At 40.6% G+C, this 25,543-nt stretch overlaps 1 protein-coding gene across 5 annotated transcripts in view; it reads left to right on the plus strand.

Moving 5' to 3' along the window:
* LOC134207658 (protein tramtrack, beta isoform) overlaps window positions 1–25,543 on the plus strand; it is a 655,620-nt gene that overhangs the window by 599,388 nt on the left and 30,689 nt on the right. For 2 of the 5 annotated variants that reach the window (XM_062683428.1, XM_062683430.1), the window contains exon 7: window positions 17,654–18,383. The exons of the other annotated variants lie outside the window; for them this stretch is intronic. In XM_062683428.1, coding sequence (XP_062539412.1) covers window positions 17,654–18,383 — 730 coding nt within the window. The remainder of the gene's footprint in view (window positions 1–17,653; window positions 18,384–25,543) is intronic. 5 annotated transcript variants of the gene reach the window in all.

Raw genomic sequence — 25,543 nt, forward strand, 5'->3', positions numbered from 1 at the left:
TCATTATGGTGGCGTTCTTTTGGGGATCAAAATGCTACTCCTTCTACAAAATTCCCATTCCGACTGTTAATGGCCTAGAGATCGTCGCTTGCCAAATAAATGTAAAGAATAAAGATCTTTGCATAGCTTCAGTGTACATTCCTCCAAATGCCTCTATTAATCGTCGACATTTTTGGAGCGCAGTCTCCTATCATCTCCAGTATTGATATTGGGTGATATGAACGCACATGGTATTGGTTGGGGCGAAACGTATGACGATTATAGAGCGCCTATTTTCTATGATTTGTGTGACGATTTCAATTTGAATATTTTGAACACTGGTGAAGTAACTCGAATAGGACCAAATGGTCAACAAAGCCGTATTGATCTGTCTTTATGTTCAAATTCACTATCATTAGATTGCACGTGGAAGGTAATTCAAGATCCCCATGGTAGTGACCATATGCCGATAGTCACCACAATTAAGAGTGGCTATCAACAATCTGAGCCAGTTAATGTTCCTTTCGATCTCACGAAGAACATTGACTGGCAAAAATTTGCATCGGCGGTCAAAATTGGTATTGAATCAACTGATACTCTTCCCCCTTTGGATGAATATCGATTCCTTACTGAGTTGATTCAAAAAGCGCACTAGAAGCTCAGAAACGACGCGTTCCAAGTACATCTGTCATCAGAAGACCAGCCACTCCTGGATGGGATGATGAATGTACTAAGTTGTATTCTGAGAAATCTGATGCCTTCAAGGCCTTCCGTAAACACGGAAGGTCAGAGCTTTTTGAAGAGTATTTGAGGCTCGAAAGAAAACTCAAAATCTTCTCAAGGCAAAAAAACGTAGCTACTGGCGACGTTTTGTCGAGGGACTATCACGAGAAACCTCAATGACAACACTTTGGAAAACGGCTCGCAACATGCGGAACCGCATTTCCACCAATGAGAGTGAAGAATACTCCAATCGATGGATATTCAACTTCGCAAAAAAGGTCTGCCCAGATTCCGTACCAGCAGAACCGCTATTTCGAGAATCAGTCACTGATCCCGGTTCTTTGGGTGGACCATTCACAATGCTGGAACTTTCTATGTCTCTTCTTTCATCGAATAACTCTGCTCCGGGATGCGATAACATCAAATTCAATCTTCTTAAAAACCTCCCAGATATCGCAAAAAGACGATTACTTGACCTGTACAACTGTTTCATGGAGTACAACATTGTGCCACCTGAATGGCGACAGGTCAATGTAATAGCTATTCAAAAGCCTGGGAAACCAGCGTCTAATCACAATTCATACCGACCGATTGCCATGCTATCATGCATGAGAAAATTATTGGAGAAAATGATCCTTTCAAGAGTCGACCATTGGGTCGAAGAAAATGCATTGCTTTCAAATACTCAGTTTGGATTTCGAAAAGGGAAAGGAACAAACGATTGTCTAGCGTTGCTTTCTTCAGATATACAACTGGCCTTTGCGCACAAGGAGCAATTGGCTTCAGTATTCTTGGATATTAAGGGCGCTTTTGATTCAGTTTCCATAGAAGTACTGTCAGACAATCTGCACAGTAGTGGATTACCCGTTATTTTGAACAATTTCTTGTATAATTTGTTGTCAGAAAAACAAATGAACTTCACACTCGGCACTCTGACAACTTCCAGAAATAGCTACATGGGCCTTCCCCAAGGATCGTGTTTAAGTCCCTTGCTTTATAATTTCTATGTTAAAGATATTGACAACTGTTTGGAAGGACAATGCACGCTCAGACAACTTGCAGATGATGCCGTGGTCTCTCTAAGAGGTCCATGTGCAGCTGTCTTGCAAGGACCATTGCAAAGTACCCTAGATAATCTGACTGTTTGGGCCAGACATCTAGGGATCGAGTTTTCACCGCAAAAAACTCAGTTGGTTGTGTTTACTAGGAAGCGGTACCCAGCTCAACTGAAACTAAAACTGTTGAATGATGACATCAACCAATCTTTATCTTCTAAATACCTTGGGGTCGTGTTTGATTCTAAATGTACTTGGAAACTCCATTTTGAGTATTTGATACAAAAATGCCGGAAAAGGATCCATTTTCTACGTTCTATCTCCGGAACATGGTGGGGTGCTCACCCGGAAGACCTCATCAAACTCTATAGAACGACTATTCTCTCTGTTTTAGAGTATGGCTCTTTCTGCTTCCTCTCAGCAGCTGATTGCCACCTGATCAAATTGGAACGAATTCAGTATCGTTGTTTGCGTATTGCCCTTGGCTGCATGCATTCGACGCATAACATGGGCCTGGAGGTGCTTGCTGGAGTCACTCCTTTAAAGCACCGTTACTGGGAGCTCTCACTTAGAATACTCATCAAATGTGGGACAAGTAACACACTTGTCTTACATAACTTCGATAATATGCTTGAACTAACTTGTCATTCAAGATTCCTGAGAGTTTATCTCAACTACATATCATCAGATCTTTGTCTTCCGTGTTATAATCCACCTCGAGTTCACTTCACCAACGACAGTTCCTCAATTGTATACGATCTGTCCATGAAACATGCTATTCAAGGAATACCAGATCATCTTCGACAAATATCTATTCCCTCACTTTTTCTGAAAAATATGAACATGTCAATTGCAACAACAGATATTTCACTGATGGTTCTCGCATCAACGGATCCACTGGCTTCGGTGTTTTCAATGTGACTTCAACCACCTTCCAAAAACTTCAGGAACCGTGTTCGGTTTATGTTGCTGAGCTGGCAGCAATTAACTTCGCTTTGGGGATAATTTCCAATCAGCCCGTAGACCATTATTTCATCTTCTCGGATAGTCTTAGTTCTATCGAGGCACTCCGGTCGATGAAACCCGTTAAGCACGCATCTTACTTTCTTACAAACATAAGAGAGCAGATGCGTGTTTTGGTCGAAAGATCATTCAAGATTACCTTTGTTTGGGTCCCTTCTCACTGCTCAATCTACGGCAATGAGAAGGCAGACTCGCTGGCAAAGGTGGGCGCACAGGAAGGTGAGGTTTATGATAGACAATTCTCGAGCAACGAGTTTTTCCCATTAGTTCGTCAGAGTACTCTTCAAAGTTGGCAAAATAATTGGACACACAACGAACTTGGACGGTGGCTATTTTCTATAGTTCCAAAAGTTTCTGGGCGAGCGTGGTTCAGAGGTGAGGACTTAAGTCGAGGCTTCATTCGCATGATGTCGAGACTTATGTCTAATCACTATTCACTAAACGCACATCTGTACAGAATAAACCTTGTCGATAGCAACTTATGTAGGTGCGGAGCCGGTTATGATGACATCGATCACGTAGTTTGGTCCTGCTCGGAAAATGACGCCTCCAGAGAGCAATTATTGGATACCCTAGTGGCTCGAGGTAAACAACCCTTCAGAGAAGTTCGAGGTGTTTTGGGAGATCGTGATGTGGTCTATATGCAGGCCATTTATAGTTTTCTTTGTGCTTCTGATATCAAAATCTAATAGTTTTTTTTTTCTTTCTTCAAAGTTTTTTTTTGTGTTTAGTCTCTGCTTTCTGTTCCGTAGAGCACCATAGCTCTGCCATCCGGAAGATGCTCCCAGTCGAACCATTCCTCGAGCACGACGACACGCCACATCGTCCCTGACGCCAAATACCCGGATGAGAAGCTGAAATTCCCTGATCCCAAATCCTTAGCCCTGTCCATCCTTAAACATTGTAAACTAACCTCGAGTCACCACGAGTACGCTGGCTTCTACCCCTCTCGTACTAACTGAAAAATTAAATGATATTGATTGTATATATCACAAAGAACCATGGCTCCGTAAAGTGTTATACACGCCTGAGCCTGCCAAATAAACGAACTTGGAAAAAAAAAAAAAAAAATTGTATTTTGGCCATAACTTCTGATCCCATAGTCAGATCTGACCAATTTCAAATAGGAAACAATGGGACAGGATTCTGCGTCGAATGCAACTTGTTGCGAGCAAATCGGTTGAGGATAAGTGCCCGAAAAATGAGTGACATCTTTTACGCGATTTTTTCGTATGAATTTGTATTTTGGCCATAACTTCTGATCCCATAGTACGATCTGACAAATTTCAAATCGGAAACAATGGGACAGGATTTTGCGTCGAATGCATTTTGTTGCGAGCAAATCGGTTGAGGATAAGTGCCCGAAAAATGAGTGACATTTTTTACGCGATTTTTTCGTATGAATTTGTATTTTGGCCATAACTTTCGATCCCATAGTCCGATCTAGCCAATTTCAAATAGGAAACAATGGGACAGGATTCTGCGTCGAATGCAACTTGTTGCGAGCAAATCGGTTGAGGATAAGTGCCCGAAAAATGAGTGACATCTTTTACGCGATTTTTTCGTATGAATTTGTATTTTGGCCATAACTTCTGATCCCATAGTACGATCTGACAAATTTCAAATCGGAAACAATGGGACAGGATTTTGCGTCGAATGCATTTTGTTGCGAGCAAATCGGTTGAGGATAAGTGCCCGAAAAATGAGTGACATTTTTTACGCGATTTTTTCGTATGAATTTGTATTTTGGCCATAACTTTCGATCCCATAGTCCGATCTAGCCAATTTCAAATAGGAAACAATGGGACAGGATTTTGCGTCGAATGCAACTTGTTGCGAGCAAATCGGTTAAAGAGAAGGGCCCGAAAAATGAGTGACATTTTTTACGCGATTTTTTCGTATGAATTTGTATTTTGGCCATAACTTCTGATCCCATAGTCCGATCTGACCAATTTCAAATAGGAAACAATGGGACAGGATTCTGCGTCGAATGCAACTTGTTGCTAGCAAATCGGTTGAGGATAAGTGCCCGAAAAATGAGTGACATTTTTTACGCGATTTTTTCGTATGAATTTGTATTTTGGCCATAACTTTCGATCCCATAGTCCGATCTAGCCAATTTCAAATAGGAAACAATGGGACAGGATTCTGCGTCGAATGCAACTTGTTGCGAGCAAATCGGTTGAGGATAAGTGCCCGAAAAATGAGTGACATTTTTTAGGCTATTTTTTCGTTTGAATTTGCATTTTGGCCATAACTTCTGATCCCATAGTCAGATCTGACCAATTTCAAATAGGAAACAATGGGACAGGATTCTGCGTCGAATGCAACTTGTTGCGAGCAAATCGGTTGAGGATAAGTGCCCGAAAAATGAGTGACATCTTTTACGCGATTTTTTCGTATGAATTTGTATTTTGGCCATAACTTCTGATCCCATAGTACGATCTGACAAATTTCAAATCGGAAACAATGGGACAGGATTTTGCGTCGAATGCATTTTGTTGCGAGCAAATCGGTTGAGGATAAGTGCCCGAAAAATGAGTGACATTTTTTACGCGATTTTTTCGTATGAATTTGTATTTTGGCCATAACTTTCGATCCCATAGTCCGATCTAGCCAATTTCAAATAGGAAACAATGGGACAGGATTTTGCGTCGAATGCAACTTGTTGCGAGCAAATCGGTTAAAGAGAAGGGCCCGAAAAATGAGTGACATTTTTTACGCGATTTTTTCGTATGAATTTGTATTTTGGCCATAACTTCTGATCCCATAGTCCGATCTGACCAATTTCAAATAGGAAACAATGGGACAGGATTCTGCGTCAAATGCAACTTGTTGCTAGCAAATCGGTTGAGGATAAGTGCCCGAAAAATGAGTGACATTTTTTACGCGATTTTTTCGTATGAATTTGTATTTTGGCCATAACTTTCGATCCCATAGTTCGATCTAGCCAATTTCAAATAGGAAACAATGGGACAGGATTCTGCGTCGAATGCAACTTGTTGCGAGCAAATCGGTTGAGGATAAGTGCCCGAAAAATGAGTGACATTTTTTACGCGATTTTTTCGTATGAATTTGTATTTTGGCCATAACTTCTGATCCCATAGTTCGATCTGGCCAATTACAAATAGGAAACAATGGGACAGGATTCTGCGTCGAATGCAACTTGTTGCGAGCAAATCGGTTGAGGATAAGTGCCCGTACGTGCCCATACACACACACACACACACACACACACACACACACACACACACACACACACACACACACACACACACACACACACACACACACACACACACACACACACACACACACACACACACACACACAGACATCACCTCGATTCGTCGAACTGAGTCGATTGGTATATAACACTATGGGTCTCCGGGCCTTCTATAAAAAGCTTGTTTTTGGAGCGATCATATAGCCTTTACCGTATACTTAGTATACGAGAAAGGCAAAAAATATTCAAAATTTAGTTTTTTTGTTCTTCCGTGCTTTTGCTCGTAGAGTGAAATATTGCGAAGAGTGAAATATTTGTAATTTAGTATTTTTCCAGAACAAACATTGTTCAATAGAAGGCGCTAGTGATGAAAAATACACTATAAAATATTTCTTCAACTTCTTACACGGAAAAAAAACTACCCTGAAAATTAAAAAAAATGCAATAAGTCAGTATTGAATGGGAATTTTCAAACTCTGAGTATGTTGAAAAATCAAGAAAGATTAATAGTATCAAGTAATTCTTTTATTAGATGAAAAACTAATAGAACAAAATTCTAAAAAATCAAAATGTGAAAATGATGAAATTGCGAATTAAAATCCACAATCCCAAATCCACCATTGCCTCAAACCGGGCAAGCACCTGCTTAAATCTTAATCTTAAACCTTAATCCGGGTAAGCGCCTTCATTTTACGAAGGGATCGCAATCTTCATTGCCTTAACCTGGGCAAGCGCTTACTTTTAAAGAAGGGATAATATCCGCCATTGCCTTATCCCGAGCAAGCGCCTACTTTTAAAGAAGGATTCGTATCCACTATTGCCTTATCCCGAGCAAACACCTTCTTTCAAATAAAGGGTCACGTCCACCATTGCCGTAAACCGGACAAGCACCTACTTTTAGAGAAAGGTTTACATCCACCATTGCCGTCAACCGGTCAAGAGCTTACTTTTAACGAAAAGATCACATCCACCATTGCTTTAAACCGGACAAGCGCATACTTTAAAAAAGGGATTAAATCCACCATTTCCTTAAACCGGGCAAACTCTTGCTAAAGAAGAGATCAAATCCACTAATCCTTTAATCCGGGCTTATTAAAAAAAAATCACTTTCACCATTGCCTTAACCGAGCAAGCGTTTACTTTTGAAGAACCGATCACATGTGCCATAGCCTTAATCCGGGCATAGACCTACTTTTTAAGAAAGGATCATATATACCGGGACTCTAGCGAAAAACGGAAACACGGAAGGCGGAATCACAAAAGGCAGAATCTCGAAAGGCAGACCTTCTTAAACTTATAACAAACGACGAAATATATTATAAGGCGCAAATAGAAAAGGCGGAAATACGAAAGGCGGAATTTTGAAAGGCAAATTTTGTCATTTCTTAGTTTTATACAGGCATCTGTTTGAGGTAAGGGAGGACATATTTTATTCTCCTTTGCCCCGTCAAGGTTAAAGGGGGATATGATTCCTTCTTTAACAGCACGCCCCTCCGCATATTTTTCTACTTTCTATCTATTGTAATCTCATCTCACAACTGATACACTAGCAGCCTCTTAGCTTAGTATCCATTAAGCACATCCAGAGTCTATGATTCAGAATGGCGAGAAAATTTACCACTCAAAAACTTCTTCGACCGTATCGATATCAGTCACCTTCAGCGTGGTATGCTTCGGGCAAAGCTATATGCCTTATTGCAGAGCTACGGAAGGTCTCCTCCCCACTAAACAACAAGAAAGCACGCATCTGGCCGATCAAAGGCCAAAGGATATTTTATTATAGATAAAGGAGTATCACGAAATCCATTGGGCTGTTTTAAGCAATGTGAAAAGCAATAAATGTGTTTTTTTTTCTTCAAAAATCACGTATCTATTGGTTTGCGTTTGCCCGGCTTAAGGACAATCCTCACGGAATTCAAATTTAAAAGTACTGACGTTTTCAAGGGCACACACCCAATACGGAAGCAATGCACATCTGTAATTTTGATTACTTTACGCATGCTGCGACGCAGCAAATCTGGAATATTAAAAATGACAGTTGTGCCTTGCTTTCGTTTTGAATGGTGTGCCCTTGAAAACGCGAGTAATTAAAAATTTGGGTTCCGTGAGGGTAGCCCTTAAGGCAATTTTGGATGTGATCCATTCCTTAAAATTAGGCATTTGCACGGATTAAAGCAATGGTGGATGGGGTGTCCTTCGAAAGGCGGAAACAAGAAAGTCGGAAAGCACGATACAAAAGGCAGATTTTAACTAAGGTGGACATTTTGAACCAAATGGTTATACGATCACGAGGCCTTGACTGTTATTAGATACAGAACCAGGATCGCCAAAATGGATTTTTTCTGGTAGCTCTGGTAATCGGCGGGATCACTTCGCGTACCATTTTTACTCAAATCGCGGACAGACTCATATCCCGAACACTCAATACATGGAGGTTTAAGGTGGTGTTCGGAATTTGAATCAAAGTGTTCGGAATTTGAGACAACTTTTACTATGCGTGTTCGGCATTTGAGACAAAGTTTGGCAGAATAAAATCATTCAGTATTGATAGTTACAACCAATAATATATGATTATCGAACGCTTAAACAAACGAAAGGTAGCGACCCGATGAAAACCATTGTTTTATAAAAATATTTCAATTCATGTGCCATAAAGACCTCCGAAATGAAAAGTGTGCTTAAGTGTTCGGGTTCGGAATATGAATCAAAACGGTATTCGGCGAAGGTTGATGGATCCAAGAACATCGTTGCTAGGCTACCACGTTGCCGAGGCCGACGATTACTATGATTTGTATACTGACGAATGTACGAGTGCTATTCCGAACACATGGAGATTTATTTAAAACATTTCGTTATTATAGCATAAATAAGCGAATTTTCTCGACAAGCGTACAGACTACGAAAATTATAATTGCCTAAAGGCTACCTTACACCTCGGGAAAATTTTCCGCCGGATTTTGATCCCCGTGCATTTTAAATGGGACCGGGATTTTGATTTTTCGTGCTCAAAACCCGTAAACATCGCATATGTAAAAATACATGGGGAAAAAATCCGCGGACCAAATTCCCGAGGTGTGAGGCTACCTTAACAATGAGATAACATTGAAATTTTGCGTTCTAGTGCTTTTAAGGTGGTGTTCGGAATTTGAGAAATTTTTTACTACAGGTGTTCGGCATTTGAGACAAAGTTGGGCAGAATAAAATCATTCAGTATTGATAGTTATGACATTTTTGTTGACCTGCGCTGGTGCTTGCGTACTTCTACAATTCGGTTTTTCTCTTTTTCATTTGTCCCTCTCTTCCATAGTGAAGGATGAGCTGTCCACAGTAAGAAGGGTCTGCTGATGTGGGATCAATAAGCTCCCAGTCTTGAGTAGAGACACTGTACACGAACTTGGAACTCAGGATTGCTTCACATGACACCGTTCCGCCACCGATCTAGCTCGGTGTTTCCAAGTGACCAATCTACTCTAGCACCCCTTCGATGGATCTGAGCTGCCCGACGAAAGAAGTCCTCCCTGTCTTCTTGATCGTTATACAATTTCCTCTACAAATATTCAACTTTGAACTTGAGTTTAATGACCGTTTATTTCGTAGTTGCTACTCCGTGAATCGTAATTCACAAGGAAAACAATGGATGGAGCCTGGGAGTTGCTTTCCAACCTTAATCTGCAGCCACGTCCTTACGTTCATCGGAAATGGGGAGGAAATGATGATGCAGTCACACTCCACTGTAAGCCGAGTATACCTCTGCACTCGCCACGAGTTTATGTGGAATTTTATTGTAATTTAAAGGTTAGGCTCTATGGCATAGGTTCTTCTTGGTTAACGGGTTGCCAACGTGATACAAATAAAGTTCCTCCAGAATTTCCTCCGGAAGTTCCTCCAGGAAGTTTCGCGGGATTTTCAATTTGGATTTTCTCCAATATTTTTATTTAAAAACTTGACTGCCTTGACTTTACGATTACATCCATTTGAAAAAAAAAATCGGTAAAAAAAAACTTTGACCAGGTCACGTCTCCTTAGTTCACCATGAGGATTACGAATAAGTTGGAGTTTCTAGATTCTCCACTTCCTTCCAAGAACAACGACCTCCTGCTTGTAAGGCAAAAGCGGTAGTAACTAGATCACCGAACTCATATGAAACTCATCCAATCATGCATTAATTTATTCATCGTCCGCGCAAAGCACAAACCCGGATTTCACGATTATTCTGCGACGTAATAAGAACGCGTCCAGTCGTACACTAACTTATTTACTCATCAATCGCACAAACCCGGATTTTGCGACTATTTTGCGCTCTATTATGAACGCTTTCAATCATGCAATCCGAGAAAAAATCTGCGTCCGATATGAAACATGATCGATGTTGCACTAATTAATTTGCTTTCCGACCGCACGAAACAAAAATAAACACTCGGATCTCGGAAAAAAATCAGCGTTCGATATTAAACATAACCAATCTTGCACTAATTAATTTACTTTTCGATCGCACAAAATAAAAATAAATAGTCGAAAGCATTCAGCGTCCGATATGAAACACGACCGATCTTGCACTAAATAATTAACTTTCAGACCGCGCAAAAAATAAAAACCCGAAAAATTCTGCGTCAGATATGAAACATGACCGATCTTGCAATAATTAAATTACCTTTCGACCGCACAAAAAACTGAAGCATAGATGGAGGATACACCAAGGAAAGTGATGTAGTCCATGCTTACAGTTGCATCAGTTACTAAAATATCATCCAAGAAATTGATACACTCAGGACAGTCTTGTACGTTCCCTCAGGAATTCCTCCGGAAGTTCCTCCAGGTTTTCTTCGGAAGTTCCTCCAGGATTTCCTTCGAAAGTTATTTCAGGATTTCCTTCGAAAGTTCCTTCAGGAAATACTCCAAGTATTCCTCTTGAAGATCCTTCAGGAATTTCTCCTGAAGTTCCTCAAGAAATTTGCCCGGAAATTCTTCCATCATTTCCTTTAGAAGATGCTCCAAAAATTCCACCGGATGTTCTTCCATAAATTTTTCCGAAGGCTCCATCAAAAATTGGTTGGGGTGTTCCTCCCGGAATTCTTCGGGAAGCTTTTTCAGGAATTCCTCGGAATGGTCCTTCGTGCATGCTTCCCAGAATTCCTCAGGAAGTTTCCCCAATAATTTCTTTGAAAGTTTCATCAGGAATTCCTTTCGAAGCTCCTCAGAGTTCGCCCGGAAGTCCATCAGAAAATTCCTCCGGAGAGTCCTCCAGAAGTTCCTCCAGGAATTTTTCCGAATTTCCACCTGGTGTTAGTTGAGAAGTTCTTCCAGAAATTCCTCAAAAAGCTCCTCCAAGAAATCTTTCCAGAGTTTCTGTCAAAACTCAGGAAAATTCTGAAACAATTCCTTCAAAAGTAACTCCCTCTAGAAATTCTTCCAGGAATTCTTCCAGAAGTTCCTTCAGGAATTTCTTCAAACGCTTCTCCACGAATTCCTCCAAGAATGCGAGAATTCCTTCGGAAGTTGCTCCAGAAATTCGTCCGGAAATTCCTCCATCATTTCCTTTAGAAGTTGCTCCAAGAATTCTACCGGAAGTTCTTCCAGAAATTTTTCCTATGATTCTCTCAGAAATTGGAATTACTCGGAAAGGTCCTTCAAGAATTCTTACCGGAATTCCTCAGGAAGCTTCTTCAATCATTTCTTCGGAAGTTTTTTCAGGAATTCCTTTCGAAGCTCCTCAAAGTTCATCTGGAAGTCCCTCAGATAATTTCATGGGAGTTATTTCGAAATTTCCCCGTGAATTCCTCCAGAAACCTGCGAATTAATTAGATTTTAAAGATGGTGCCCTAGAATGTTCACCAGTTTTTCCTCAAGGTATTTGTCCATAAATTCTCCCTACAGCTCCTCTGGAAATTACCCAAAGAACTCTTCATAAATTACTTCGGGAACTCGTCAGAAATTTCCATCGAACTCCTTTCGAATCTCACATAAAATTTCTATACAAACTCCACTCAACCTCCGGAAGTTCTTCCAGAAATATCTCCAGGAGTTTTTCTCGGAATACTTGTGGAAATTCAATTGCGAATTCCTCCAGACAATTCGAACAATCCATGAATTCCTCCAGAAATTTACTCGGAAATCCCTCCGGGTATTTCCCAAAACATTCCTCCAAAAAATCTCTTGAAAATCGTTTTGAAATTCTTCGGTAATTCCTTCATATATTCTCCTGGACGTACCTAAACAAATTCCTGTGGAATGCAATTGAAAATCTTTCTGATAATTATTTATGTATTTGAAAAAATGAAGCAGAAACTTTTACAGAAGTTCCTTTCGAAAGTCCCCCAGTCTTGGTACTGGCACCCTAACTTAGCCTTTTGCTGCCTTCTCTTCCGCGAGTTCCTCCAGGAGTCATTCGGCAGGGTTATTCGGGACTGTTTAAGTGTCACTTTTACATTTAATTTGAGTTTAATTCGGGAAATGAGACGCTGCCTTTAAAAAAATTGATGTTGAACTTAATCTGAAATTAAAAAAACACCTAAATAAAGATAAAAAAAACTTGGAAGTACATAAATGTATTATAAAATTAATTGAAACTGTGTGTTCCCGATGGGATGAACGTACTAGTAAAAATGCTTAACAAAATGTACAAAAGAGCCATCGACGTGACAAAAAAAACTCTGTTCATTTCTGACGGTGGAAAAAGCCGCGTCAGTTGATTTTCGGACCAACGCACATCCCTTAAGGTCACTCCTGACGGAATCCAAGTTTTAAAGTGCTCGCGTTTTCGGGGGCACAGCACTCGGTACGGAAGCAACGTAAAACTGTCATTTTTATTTTTTCACGCATGTTGCGCCGCAGCAAAGCTAAATCAACAAAAATGACAGTTGTGCGCCGCCCCCGTATCAAGTGGTATGCCCCCGAAAACGCGAGCACTTTGAAACTTGGATTCCGTCAGGAGTGGCCTTAATCGACGAATAAAGTTTGCTTGAAATATTGAAACTGCCTTCTTTTAAATTCTGATTTGTATCCAATTCGTGTATTTTTATCTCTTCACGAAACTTTGATTAGTGCTTGAAGTCATTGATTAGTGCTTGAAGGATCGTGCCCATGTATTGCGAGTCACTTCGTTGAAAGAAACGCAATCCTTAAGAGTTTGCAAAAGTATTGTAAGTAGTTCGGTTAAATGATTGTGTAGAAAAAAAACTGGCACGGTCACAACTAACTTATGATCCATCCTATAGTTTTGTAGTGGAGAAGCAGAGGTGTGTTTATCTTCAAACAGCAAAAATCATTTACTAATATTATTTCTATATTCCTTATTGTGTACGAGGGCTTGGTCGGCGCAGTTGTTGATCATTTTAACGTTTGAGTCACTGAATTCTGGACACTGACAATATTTAACAAATCTCAGTCAGAAATTCAGTTGATTCATTGCGCAATTTCACTGAATAGAGGAGTAGCAGCCATAGATGTTCGTAGATGTCAGTAAAAGCAAAGCAAATTTGGAAATTGAGACAGAGCTTAAAATAGTGAGATAAATCTTAGAATAAATAACTCTATTCCTGCACGCAACGACCGAATATTCTGGAAAAGGAGCTCTACCAACAGATAAAAGTCTCTTCCAAGGTAGATATGGTTTGGATAGGACATCAACTGTTTCACCCACTGTGGGCATGTTGAACGTGTGGTTGGCGAGCATGCTTCGTGATGTGGCTTAGTTTACGCATCAGTGCTTTCACGTCGAAGTAGGGTAAATCACTACTTGGGCCTATGGACCCGGTTCCCGGCTCACTGCACAAAAAACTAATGATTTATACTGTTTGGAAGCCGTAGGTTTATGATTGATAATTTTAAAAAAGTCTCCCATTTATTTTTTATAATACTCAATATTTTTCAATCACTTGTTTTACTCCTAATTGATCCAATTGTAGAAAATAAAAATGTAGATTTCAAAATTTCGCTCTCCGATGCCACACCACTGAGCCGGAGTGATTCTTTCCACTTTTACAAAACGGTATCATCATATAAACACCTACCTGAAAATCGTCACAGTTCTTGATACAATCATTGCTTGAAGCTGTTAAACACCACACAATAATTCTAAACTAACGCACTTCAATCCTTCCTATTTGTTTGTTTCACCAGGACTTTTATAAACATATTAGAATACATTTAAAAATGTATCCTCAAACCGAACAAAAATTCACCTCGGCCCAAGAACTTCTAGCTGCACCGTGCTGCCAAAAGGCCAGGATTATGAAAATGATCCTTCATCATTAATAGGAAAACTGTCTAATACGTTGACGCTATCATGTTATTTATAATTCTCTCGATTTCAAAAGGTGAAAAAAATATTGTTTTTAAGTATTTGGAAGAAATTTGGATGAGTAAATATATCTTCTCAACCAAATAAAAATGATTATGAATAATACCATCTGGCATCTTGTTGTCGTGGAACGTGCATATTTTTGTTTACGTCGCATTTTCTATCGTCCCGAGAGAGAATGAGAGTAAAATGTTGAGAGATTGAGTGAAATTTTGCTTAGGCCGGGAACTGGTTTTATGATATGCCGGAATGGCAATCGCTATGACTGATATGAGTGCTGCACCTCGTTAAATTAAATCAAATAAAAGCTTTTTTGAACGATATTTAGCACGAATAGCTATTTTTTAAGCAGAAGTGAACCCCAATACAGTCTTATACAGCCCACAAAATTCAGGAAAAGTTGCTTCCTGTCATAAGTATCGATTGAAAAATGCAGTCGTACGCATGTTAGGCCGGGAATGGGGTAAGAAACCCTATGTCCTATTCAAATGCATGTTTGTTTCTTTGTGTGTCTACTTTAAATTGATAGTTGAGGGCTACATATTTGAAACCAATCAATATTCTAAATATCAATCAATGTCTCTCTGTTAGTCTTTCCCATGTCTCTGATTGTTCTGAGAGGGTTAAAGGGTTAAAGCTACTTAAAAACTTTGATAATAGGTGCACATTATTTAGTTATGCAAATTAAAGTTTGAAATATGTTGTGCAATACGTAAAAGTGATCCGTAGTCCCACAAGGTCCACAAATTATCCTTCATCTGATGACTTACATTGCTAGCTGCCCAACTTGCTTCTTGTACCCGTCGAATTATTTTGAAAATCGTTTCCACAGCGCATAGTTTGATATCCCTGCTATGTTCTCAGCCACTTTTGTGGATTTCACGCTTAAGAATGATCTTTTCAAAGTTACGTTCCTAAATAACAATGCCGTTGACGTAGCCAAGTAGCTTAAGGGACATCTCTCCTTTTTGTGTTACCCGCTTCAAAACGGTTTTGGACGTTTCAAAGGAACTGAAGGACATCATTTTTACTCAGCCACCTCTGAGATAATTCTTGTTGGAGTTCATATACATGACGACACGGCTCAACTATCAGCGGCGTTTCGATGAATTTTGAAACAGGACAAACGCGGAACACTAAACTAACACGTCTGTTCTCTATGATGCTCGACCTAACTAGAGCTAAATAAAGCATAAAAAATTGATTACCTTACCGATACAAAACCACTACCTCATGGCGTCCAAGTTGGGTTCTTATTAGAAAAACAAACATCAAATAATTACGCGACTTAGGAACGCATAAACTGTGTTTATAAACTAATATGTACTTTCCTATTACCCCTTTTACTGTGTACCTTTAAATGTCATTATCTAATTGTGTAAATATTTCTTCTGTGTTCTATGTGTACATTTTATATATTAGCGTTTACGTAATTTTATGTGTGTATTTCCCTATATTTATTCCGTAATCCAGTATGGTGACGAGCAGTTTGTTTTGTTTTTAACTCATTACTTGATTTACTTGTTTCTCCTTTTGAAAACAAAAAGATAAGCAAAACTTTCTTTTGTTTCAAAACCATTTTGGCAAACCAAAAAAAAAACAAAGCAAAAAATAGCGAACTATTTTCGGAACAAATTTTCAGTATTTGTTTATTTTTAATTAACTGTCAAGAAGTTGATCTCCGTTTTTTGAACATGGCTGTGCTAAACATATTTTTATTCCAAGTGCATATCGAAGTACATTTTCTTTTTATTTTTCGTTTCAATTGGTAAAAACATACCTCATTCAAAAAAGCAATCAATTTTCAAATAATTCAAAATTTAAGTATCGTTTTTATTTTTTTATCATACCATCGAGTGCATTTTCCATTTATTATCAGATGTTTTTCTCTCATATATCAAGTTTTTTATATCGAATTTTTGTGTATATACCTAAGCAGAACAAAACAACAAAAAAAAACAAATTCTCTCTGCAAATGGGAACTATTGATACGTTTTTGACAAAATTCAATCCACGGCCCCTCGCAAAGTTTCTCAAAAAAGAGAGAAGGCTCTAAAACCCCAAACAAAAGACCAATTCGAAACGAACCTTCTCTCTGCTTTGGAACTTTCACAACCCCGATTCCTATCCTCCCCAAAAAAAACATCAACCGAATCGGTCACAAATCAGTCATTCAGTCAAGTCAACCAAAAAATCAACCGTATCGAGCCTAACCAAAAACGCCGTTGCGCTTGCGCTTCTGAAATCCTAAAAAAAATAACAAAAAAATATGCCCAATACAACCAGACAAAAATCGAATTTCAACTTCTTGAAAAAAAAAAGATATATTTTTGATTAATTACAAACAGTCAAACGTCAACTCAGAACTTAGAGGAACTACTGCCAACCATAGGTTTTAAAACAATGTAGTTTTTCAAACTGTTTTTGGAACCAACATCCGGCCAAAACAGACGCCACTAACTGGTCTTGAGTTTCCTTTTTGGTCCCTTTATTAGTTATCTTTCGTTATCTCATTGTTTTGTTTTACCGACTCCTGACGTTTTTCAGTTCTATCGTTTACAATGTTATATTTTCCAACTCTGCCTCTATCTCTCCTCCTTTGAACGCAAACATCAAACAAAAATAATATTATCTTCGTTAATTTATTGAGGTTTTATATGGACACACATTTCCGTCACTCTGTTTCGTAGTTCGCTTGATTTTGGAAGCTAAATGAAAGTTTTGAAAAAAGAAAATTTGTCCTGCTAAACAAACGAAAACGAAACAGAGTTCAGTTGTCACACCAGTCAGTAGTAGCACTAATGTCGACCAAGTGAAGCGTCAAAGTGAAGTCAAAAGTCATTTTACTGTCGGATTAAGAGAGAAACTAACTGTCACGGACTAGTTAAAACCGAAACTAGCTACTATCAACATTTTGGACGTACATAATCATGTAAAAAGGAAGTGAAGAGAACCTTCGGACCTCATTCATTAAATTTTGAGGGAAAGATACTGAGCAGGAGAGAAAGAGATAGAGTGAACGATTTGCAAAAAAAGTCAGCCGGGAAAGCTGTTGACGTGCGCGGCACTTTTGATCCTTTTCTTAATTCCTTCTTTATTAGTTTCTTTTGAACTCTTCGTTGCCACTTCGCCATCAAACTGACTCCTTCCAACGCTATTCTTCGTGACGTGCTCTTTTGTGACACGGCACGATTCTTTCGCCTTATATTCTTTGTCGTACGAATCAGATTTTCGTTTCCCTACGATAACATTAGGACTGTTAGCGACTTTCTCGAAGATATGAACAAATAGCTAAACAAAACAAAAGTAGCAAAAGAAGTTGATGTCCGATTTTTGTTTGGTTTGCAGGAAACATCAGAACCGCACTCCGCCGGCGGTAGTATCGTCGGCAGTAGCCTCTGTTCGAGTGTTCTCGGGGGGCCACCGTTAGGGCTTGGTAGCGGTAGCAGTTCTGGAGACCGTGTCGGCGGTCGATTAAGTAGTGGTGCTGACGGCCCCGACCAGGGTGCCGCTATCTATCCGTGCATATATTGCGGAGCGACGTTTCCCCACCAGAGTAAACTCACCCGGCACATACTGTCGCACTCGCTGGAGACGCTCAAATATCGCGAAGCATCGATGCACATACACCCGTCACATTTGGCCCTGATCCAGCACCACGAACTAACGCAGCAGGCGCAACACCAGCAGGCCCAGGCGGCGGCCGTTGCGGCAGCTGCTTCCCTATCACAGTCATCACTGTCGCCCTCGCAGCTATCGTCGTCGCAATTCGGACCGCACAGGGGTGGCCCTCCGCTGGAACAGCTGCTGGAGTCGCCGGACGGGGCCACACCGATGGAGCTGGAATATGTGGCAGCCGTTGCGGCGCAAGCAGCGGCCGTGGCGTCCGGCAATGCGGCCGTCGCCGATCAGGGCAACGTGGTGCTGTGCAAGTTCTGTGGTAAAAGCTTTCCGGACGTAACGTCGCTGATTACGCACCTGCCGGTGCACACCGGGGACCGGCCGTTCAAGTGCGAGTTCTGTGGTAAGGCGTTCAAGCTACGGCATCACATGAAGGACCACTGTCGGGTGCATACAGGTAAGTGGATATTTTTTTCATTGATTTGAGAGGATCTTTAAGGTTGCAAGCTATGTCATGCGTCAATTTTCGTGCATCATCCACTTAAGGATGCCTCAGTTGAAATATTCACGAAAATGTTTCGATGACACTCAAGGGAAATGTTATGCTTCCCAAAAAAATTAATCAACCTTTGAAAATAAGACATTGAAATTTCTAAAAAGTGTGGAGTAGTAAGGAATGTTTCATCAAAAATCATTTCCTACTATGCAAAGCAAAAATCAATCTCCCAACACAAGGAGTTGATGAACCAATGCACCATGCGTCTCCATTTTCTTCTACACCTGCTTATACGTCAAACATGTTGAAAGTTTGTTGGCATAAAAAGCGATAAATCTCCAAAAGTAATGAAATTACGAACTTGGTGTCTTCGACAAAGTTTTTCAGGAGAACTTCTGCTACAACTCTCACAAAAACCTTGCATGTTGTAAAGTTGGAAAAATATTTTTTTTATTTCACTAATTCACTCATAAGACTGAATACCTCCAAAGAAGCGCATCGACTTACTGATAAAATATCTCGAAGACGCCATTACGCTAGATCACACAATAAAGCTGCTATTAAATAAACTAGCAAAAACACACGATTTTAGCAATGGCGGCAATGACGAATTTCGTTTTACAATCCGCGTCATATGCCCGCGCGTCCAATTTTTTTTCCTAGCACATATATTCAGAAACAATGCTGCCACGCGCTGCCACCATTAGGGTTCAAATAATCGAGAACTGAAAAACTCATTATCAATCGTCAGGAGGTCCCAATCATGAGAAGTGTAACAAACCATACACAGTTTTCAGTTGCTTGCTATAAAAAGTGCGAAGGGTATCTTTCGTGCTATTTTTCTTCAAGAATACTACAAATGTAATAAGTAAGGGCAGCTGTTGTATAACTGGTAATACGTCCGTGTACTAAATGGAATAGTGTGGGTTCAAGTCCCACCGGTAGCCGAATCTTTTTTCGCAATATCTCATAAAAACACCCTAAAATGGCAAACTTAACTATGTGTATCAAAATTAAACATCTTTTCCAAAAAAAGAAAAAATCTGACTTCCCTCACAAGTCATCAATCAAGGAAAAGGTAATAAGTAACATATTAACTCGCCTTATGGAGTTGTGCCAGAAAACATCCCCGCAACAGCAACAACGAGAACGAGACGTTTTTTTTTCAAAATGCACGCACACTTGCATAATTTTGCGATTTTATTGATTTATAGCAACGATTCTCATCCTGGGGTACATGTGCATACACCTGAGGGTACCTTCGCTGGCCCCGGGGGGTACCTTGGCCAAGAATGCGTAATGGCAGCTGTATAACAATTCCAATCAAAACGTATTGATGAAGTTTTGATATTTGTGTTTTTTTTTATTTAAAAACTATGTCTTGTACAAAATATGCATGGCGATTAGTATATCAAAGCCTATTGAATCCTGTCCTCGAAAACCTCCACAGTGCATGAAGGGCTGTGCGATAAAAAGATCAAAAGGACAAATCGTTGAAAGAACAAATTGAAAAAAAAACACTTCAATGCAATCTACCTATTTGGAACATAATATTAAATAATATGTTAACAACATGCTTCGAACTAAAATCTTGAGTCATGGCATAGAGGCCTTTTTTCAAAAAGTTCAGTTGCTCCGTTGCAAGAGACTTAGAGGCATCGTTCTACGCTTCTCGGAAGCCGCCTTTCAAGAGGCGCGGAAGCCTTCTTTCAAAAGGCTCAGAGGCGTGCTTTCAAGATGCTCAGAAGCCTCCTTTTAAATGCCTCAAAAACCGCCTTTCAAGAGGCTCGGAAATCTCCCTCCAAGATGCTCGGAAGCCTCTTTTGAAAAGGTGCGGTAGCCTATTTTCAAGATGTTTGAAAGGCTCCTTTCAAGAGGCTCGGAAGCTTCCCTTCAATAAGCTCGGAATTCTTCTTTCAAGAGGCTTGGAAGCGTACTTTCAAGGTGCTCAGGAGCCACCTTTTAAGTGGCTCGAAAGTTGCCTTTCAAGAGGCTTTGAAGCCTCTATTCAAGATGCTCGGAAGCCTCCTTTTAAGAGGCTCGGAAGCTTCCCTTTACGAGGCTCGTAATTCTTCATTAAAGACGCTTGGAAGCATACTTTCAAGAGGCTCAGAACCTTCTTTTTGAGAGGCTCGATAGCCTCCTTTCAAGTGGCTCAAAAGCCACCTTTCAAGAGGCTCTGAAGCCTTCCTTAGAGATGCTTGGAAGAATCTTTTCGAAAGGCACGGAAGCCTCCTTTCAAGAGGTTCGTAAGCTTCCCTTCAAGAGGCACGAAATTGTTCTGCCAAGAGGCTTAGAAGCATCCGTTCGAGAGGCTTGAAAAGATTCCTTCGAAAGGCACGAAAGCCTCCTTTCATGGGGCTCGGAAGCTTCCCTTAAAGATGCATGAAAAAAAAATTCCAAGAGGCTTGGAAACGTACTTTCAAGATACTTAGAAGCCTTCTAAGTGGCTCGAAAGCCGCTGTCGTGAGACTCTGAAGCCTATCTTCAAGAGGATCAGAGCCTGGAGCCTCCTATTTAGAGGCTCTGAAGTCCCCTCTCAAGGGCTCGGAGGCCGCCTTCCAAGAGACCCATAAGCCTCCCTTCAACCGAATTTGAAGCCTCCCTTCAATACGCTTTTCATATGAATGAAACGAAATTTATCAGTACTGTACTTCAGCTATGACCGTACAGTAGGAGCAAAAATGGCAAAAAATGTCCAAGTCCCAAAAATTTTGAAAGTCCGAAAAAAAAATTGTTTTCAAAATTTTGTTTTCGTTTTAACACCAGATCTCTACGTTTCATGCATTTCCACAACATTTTTTCGTGTATAAAAAAAAGTCAAACTTTGAAAAAACGATTGAGCTGAATTTTTTGCATAGGGACTTTTCCGAGAAGATGAAACTTTTAAGCACTACCCATTTTTTTATTTTCGCATACATTCCAATGGCAATTGGCACCCTACTGTACAGTCATAGCTGAAACGGAGACAAACTTCCAAATAAGTCCAGTATCGCCTAACCGTTGACTGATTTCAATAAAATTTTGTCCATAGCAACAGGCCAACAAATCAAATGGAATAAGAAGACGGCTGGTTCCCTTAGGGAAGACGACATTTTTTAATCAGTTCTGAGAACTGATAGGCGACGTGTGAAACTTCATGATTTTACAACACAATGGTATTGGAATATGCTCCGATGGCATTGTATTCATCTGATCACATTCCGGAACACCCTAGAATGCTGGTTTATTGAAACCTGACTTGCGATTCGTCAGACTTTATGATCTTACGAAATAAGTTCCTGGGAATGTGTTCTGACGGTATTTGATCCATCTGATGGTCGGATGGATGAATGGTCATCAGGCCCAATCCGAAAATATTCGACGGCGGCGTTTGTAACAATTTTGGTCGGCGACTGCGTTTCTTCGGAATTTCAACTTGAAGTTGATGTGAAAGATGTTTCAGAAATTCCTTCGAAACTTCCTTCAGAAATTCTGCCAATTCTTCCAGGAGTTCCTCCAGAAGTTCCTCCAGGATTTCCTCCAGAAGTTCCTCCGGATATTCCTCCAAGAACTCCTCTGGAAGTTCCTCCAGGATTTGCTCCGGAAGTTCCTCCAGAAATTCCTCCGAAGTTCCACCGGATGTTCCTCCAGGAATTCCTCTGGAAGTTCCTCCTGGAATTCCTCCGGAAGTTCCTCCTGGAATTCCTCCGGAAGTTCTTCCTGGAATTCCTCCGGAAGTTCCTCCTGGAATTCCTCCGGAGGTTCCTCCTGGAATTTCTCCGGAAGTTCCTTCTGGAATTCCTCCGGAAGTTCCTCCTGGAATTCCTCCGCAAGTTCTTCCTGGAATTCCTCCGGAAGTTCTTCCTGGAATTCCTCCGGAAGTTCTTCCTGGAATTCCTTCGGAAGTTCCTCCAGGAATTCCTCCAGAAGCTCCTCCTGGAATTCCTCCAGAAGTTCCTCCACGAATTTCTCCGGAAGTTCCTCCTGGAATTCCTCCGGAAGTTCTTCCTGGAATTCCTCCGAAAGTTCTTCTTGGAATTCCTCCGGAAGTTCTTCCTGGAATTCTTCAGGAAATTCCTCCTGGAATTCCTCCGGAAGTTACTCCTGGAATTGCTCCGGAAGTTCTTCCTGGAATTCCTCCGGAAGCTCCTCCTGGAATTCCTCCGGAAGTTCCTCCTGGAATTCCTCCGGAAATTCCTCCTAGAATTCATCTGGAAATTCCTCCTAGAATTCCTCCGGAAGTTCCTCCTGGAATTCCTCTGGAAGTTCCTCCTAGAATTCCTCCGGAAGTTCCTCCTGGAATTCCTCCGGAAATCCCCCCTAGAATTCCTCTGGAAATTCCTCCTAGAATTCCTCCTGAAGTTCCTCCTGGAATTCCTCAGGAAGTTCCTCCTAAAATTCCTCCGGAAGTTCCTCCAGGTATTCCCCCGGAAGTTCCTCCAGGAATTCCTCCGGAAGTTCCTCCGGGCGTTGCTCAAGGAAAACCTCCAGGAATTCCTCCGGAAGTTCCTCCAGAAGTTCCTCCGGAAGTTCCTCCAGAAATTCCTCCGGAAGTTCCTCTAGGAATGCCTCCGGAAGTTCCTACAGGAATTCCTCCGGAAGTTCCTCCTGGAATTCCTCCGGAAGTTCCTCCAGGAATTCCTCCGGATTTTTTTCCAGGAATTCCTCCAAGAATTCGTCTGGAAGTTCCTCCAGGAATTCGTCTGGAAGTTCCTCCAGGAATTCGTCTGGAAGTTCCTCCAGGAATTCGTCTGAAAGTTCCTCCAAAAATTCCTCCGGAAGTTCTCCAGGGATTCCTCCTCAAGTTCTCCAGGAATTCCTCCGGAAGTTCCTCTGGGCGTTGCTCAAGGAAATCCTCCAGGAATTCCTCCGGAAGTTCCTCCAAAAATTCCTCCGGAAGTTCCTCCAGGAATGCTTCCGGAAGTTCCTCCAGGAATTCCGCCGGAAGTTCCTCCATAAATTCCTCCAAAGATTCCTCAAGGAATTCCTTCGGAAGTTCCTTCAGGAATTCCTCCAAAGATTCTTCCGGAAGATCCTCCAGGAATTCCCACGGAAGCTCAAGGGCCGTTTGACCAAAAACCATTTGGCTGAAGGCCACAAAGCCAAATGTTGTTTGACCAAAAGTGTAATTCAGCCGAACAAACCAATAGGCAGAAGCCCATCTGGCCGAAATGGACATACAGCCGGAAATGTCGTACGTTCATTTTCCCGAACAAGTCGTTTGGTTCAATAGGTCAAAAGGCCGACAGTACTGTTTGGTCGAAATGATCATTTGGTAGAAAAGGCCATTCGGCCGAATTGCTGCCGGAAAAGTCGTTTGGCCGAATAGGTCATTTGGCCGACATTTTCGTCTGGCAGAAAAAGCAATTTGGCAGTCATTTGACCAAAATGGACATACATCAACAGGCCGAAAAATTTGTTTGGTCGAATCGGTCATATGGCCGAAAGTGCTGTTTGGTCGAAACGATCATTTGGCAGATAGGGTCATTCGTTCGGATTGTTGCCGAAAAGGTTTTTTTTGCCGGAAACGCCGTTTGTCCGAAAAGGTTGGCTGGCAGAAAATGTTGTTTGGCCGAAAATGACTTGCAGCCGGAAATGTCGTAACAATTTCAGTCAAATGACATTTTCAGCCATTTCGTTCAGCCGGGAAAGCTGGTCTGGGCAGAAGTAATTCGGCCTAAAATCACTCTCTTCCTCTGGAGGTTCATTCAGGAATTCCTCTAGAAGTTCCTTCAGGAATTTCTTCCGATGTTGTTCACGGTATTCTTCTGAAAGTTCCTCCAGGAACTCCTCCAAAAGTTAATTCTAGGTAAATTTCTTTAGATTATTTCCTGGATAGACCTCTTCACAAATTATTTCAGTAGCCCTACGATAAACACTTCGAAAACTCTCCAGAACTTAACTCTCAATTCCTTCCGAGATTCATATGGAATTCCTGTAAATGCAGCTTACACTCTCCTCCTAGGAATTCTTCCAGAAATTCCTTCCTGTACCACCTTACGCGCATTGCTCTAATATAAATTGCCTACCGGAATTTCCATAAGACTGTTTTCAGTTAGTCCTACCGAAATTTGTCCAAAAATTCACCGAGAAACCCCTTCAGGATCCTGCTAACAGATAGAACTTACCCCGGAAATGCCTTCAGAACTCATCCCGATAATTACTTAGCGAACTCCTCTAAATTATTTTCCAGAAATGATTCCCAAAATTCCTCCCCGAATTTCAACGGAAATTAATGCAAGAATGTTCCAGAAATATGTCAAGAAGTACCTCTATAAAACATCTCGATAATTTTCCAAAAATTTGTTTTGGACATTTGTATTTAAATTTTCCAGACATTTCTCAAGGCATTCTCTAGAAACTGCTCCACGGGAGCTCCTGGTAAATAATGATAAGTAATTTGTGGATGATTTCTTGGAGGAAATTTCTGAAAAGTCGCGACGGAATTACTGGTTTAAATTCCTGGAGGAATTATAAATGAATTCCAGAAAAGAAGTTCAGACGAAATTCCGAGTGGATTTCCCAATGGACTAGAGGAACTCTCGAAAAAAAATTCTGGAAGAGATATTGATGGAATTCCAGGAGAAATTCGCAACGGTATCCCTGGTTTAAATCCCTGAAGAAACTTTTGAGTAAATTCTCGAAAATCTGAGTGGATTTTCCTTTTGACTTTCAGGAGAAACTCTCGCAGGAATTGCTGAAGCAGGTTTAGAAGATGTTCCAGGAGAAATTCTTAAAGTAGAAGTATTTTCAGAGGGAGTTTATTTGAAATTAAAAAAAAAGTTGAATTTCCAATCGAATTGCAATCAAAAATGAAATTCTAGAATGACGAAATCCTGGAATAATGAAATTATTTATCGAAAACCCATAGCTTTTACAATAGGAAAGTCTGAAGGAGCAATTCCTAATTTTCTAAAAGATTAAATGTCACGTGGATTTTGCAATTTTAAAATTTTATCAGAAATGCGAATGAGTGCTGTACAAATTGTACATAGATAAATGTCTTATAAACTCGGCTGAAAATATGATTTTCTGACAGAAGAATTGTACTCAACAATGAAATGCTCCTTTTAAAAATGTACGAAACTAAATAGCCTACTACTTCCATAGTTAATCATTGCTTCAATCCTTGAAATACG

This window comes from Armigeres subalbatus, chromosome 1, assembly GCF_024139115.2.
Source record: "Armigeres subalbatus isolate Guangzhou_Male chromosome 1, GZ_Asu_2, whole genome shotgun sequence".
Lineage (NCBI taxonomy): Eukaryota > Metazoa > Arthropoda > Insecta > Diptera > Culicidae > Armigeres > Armigeres subalbatus.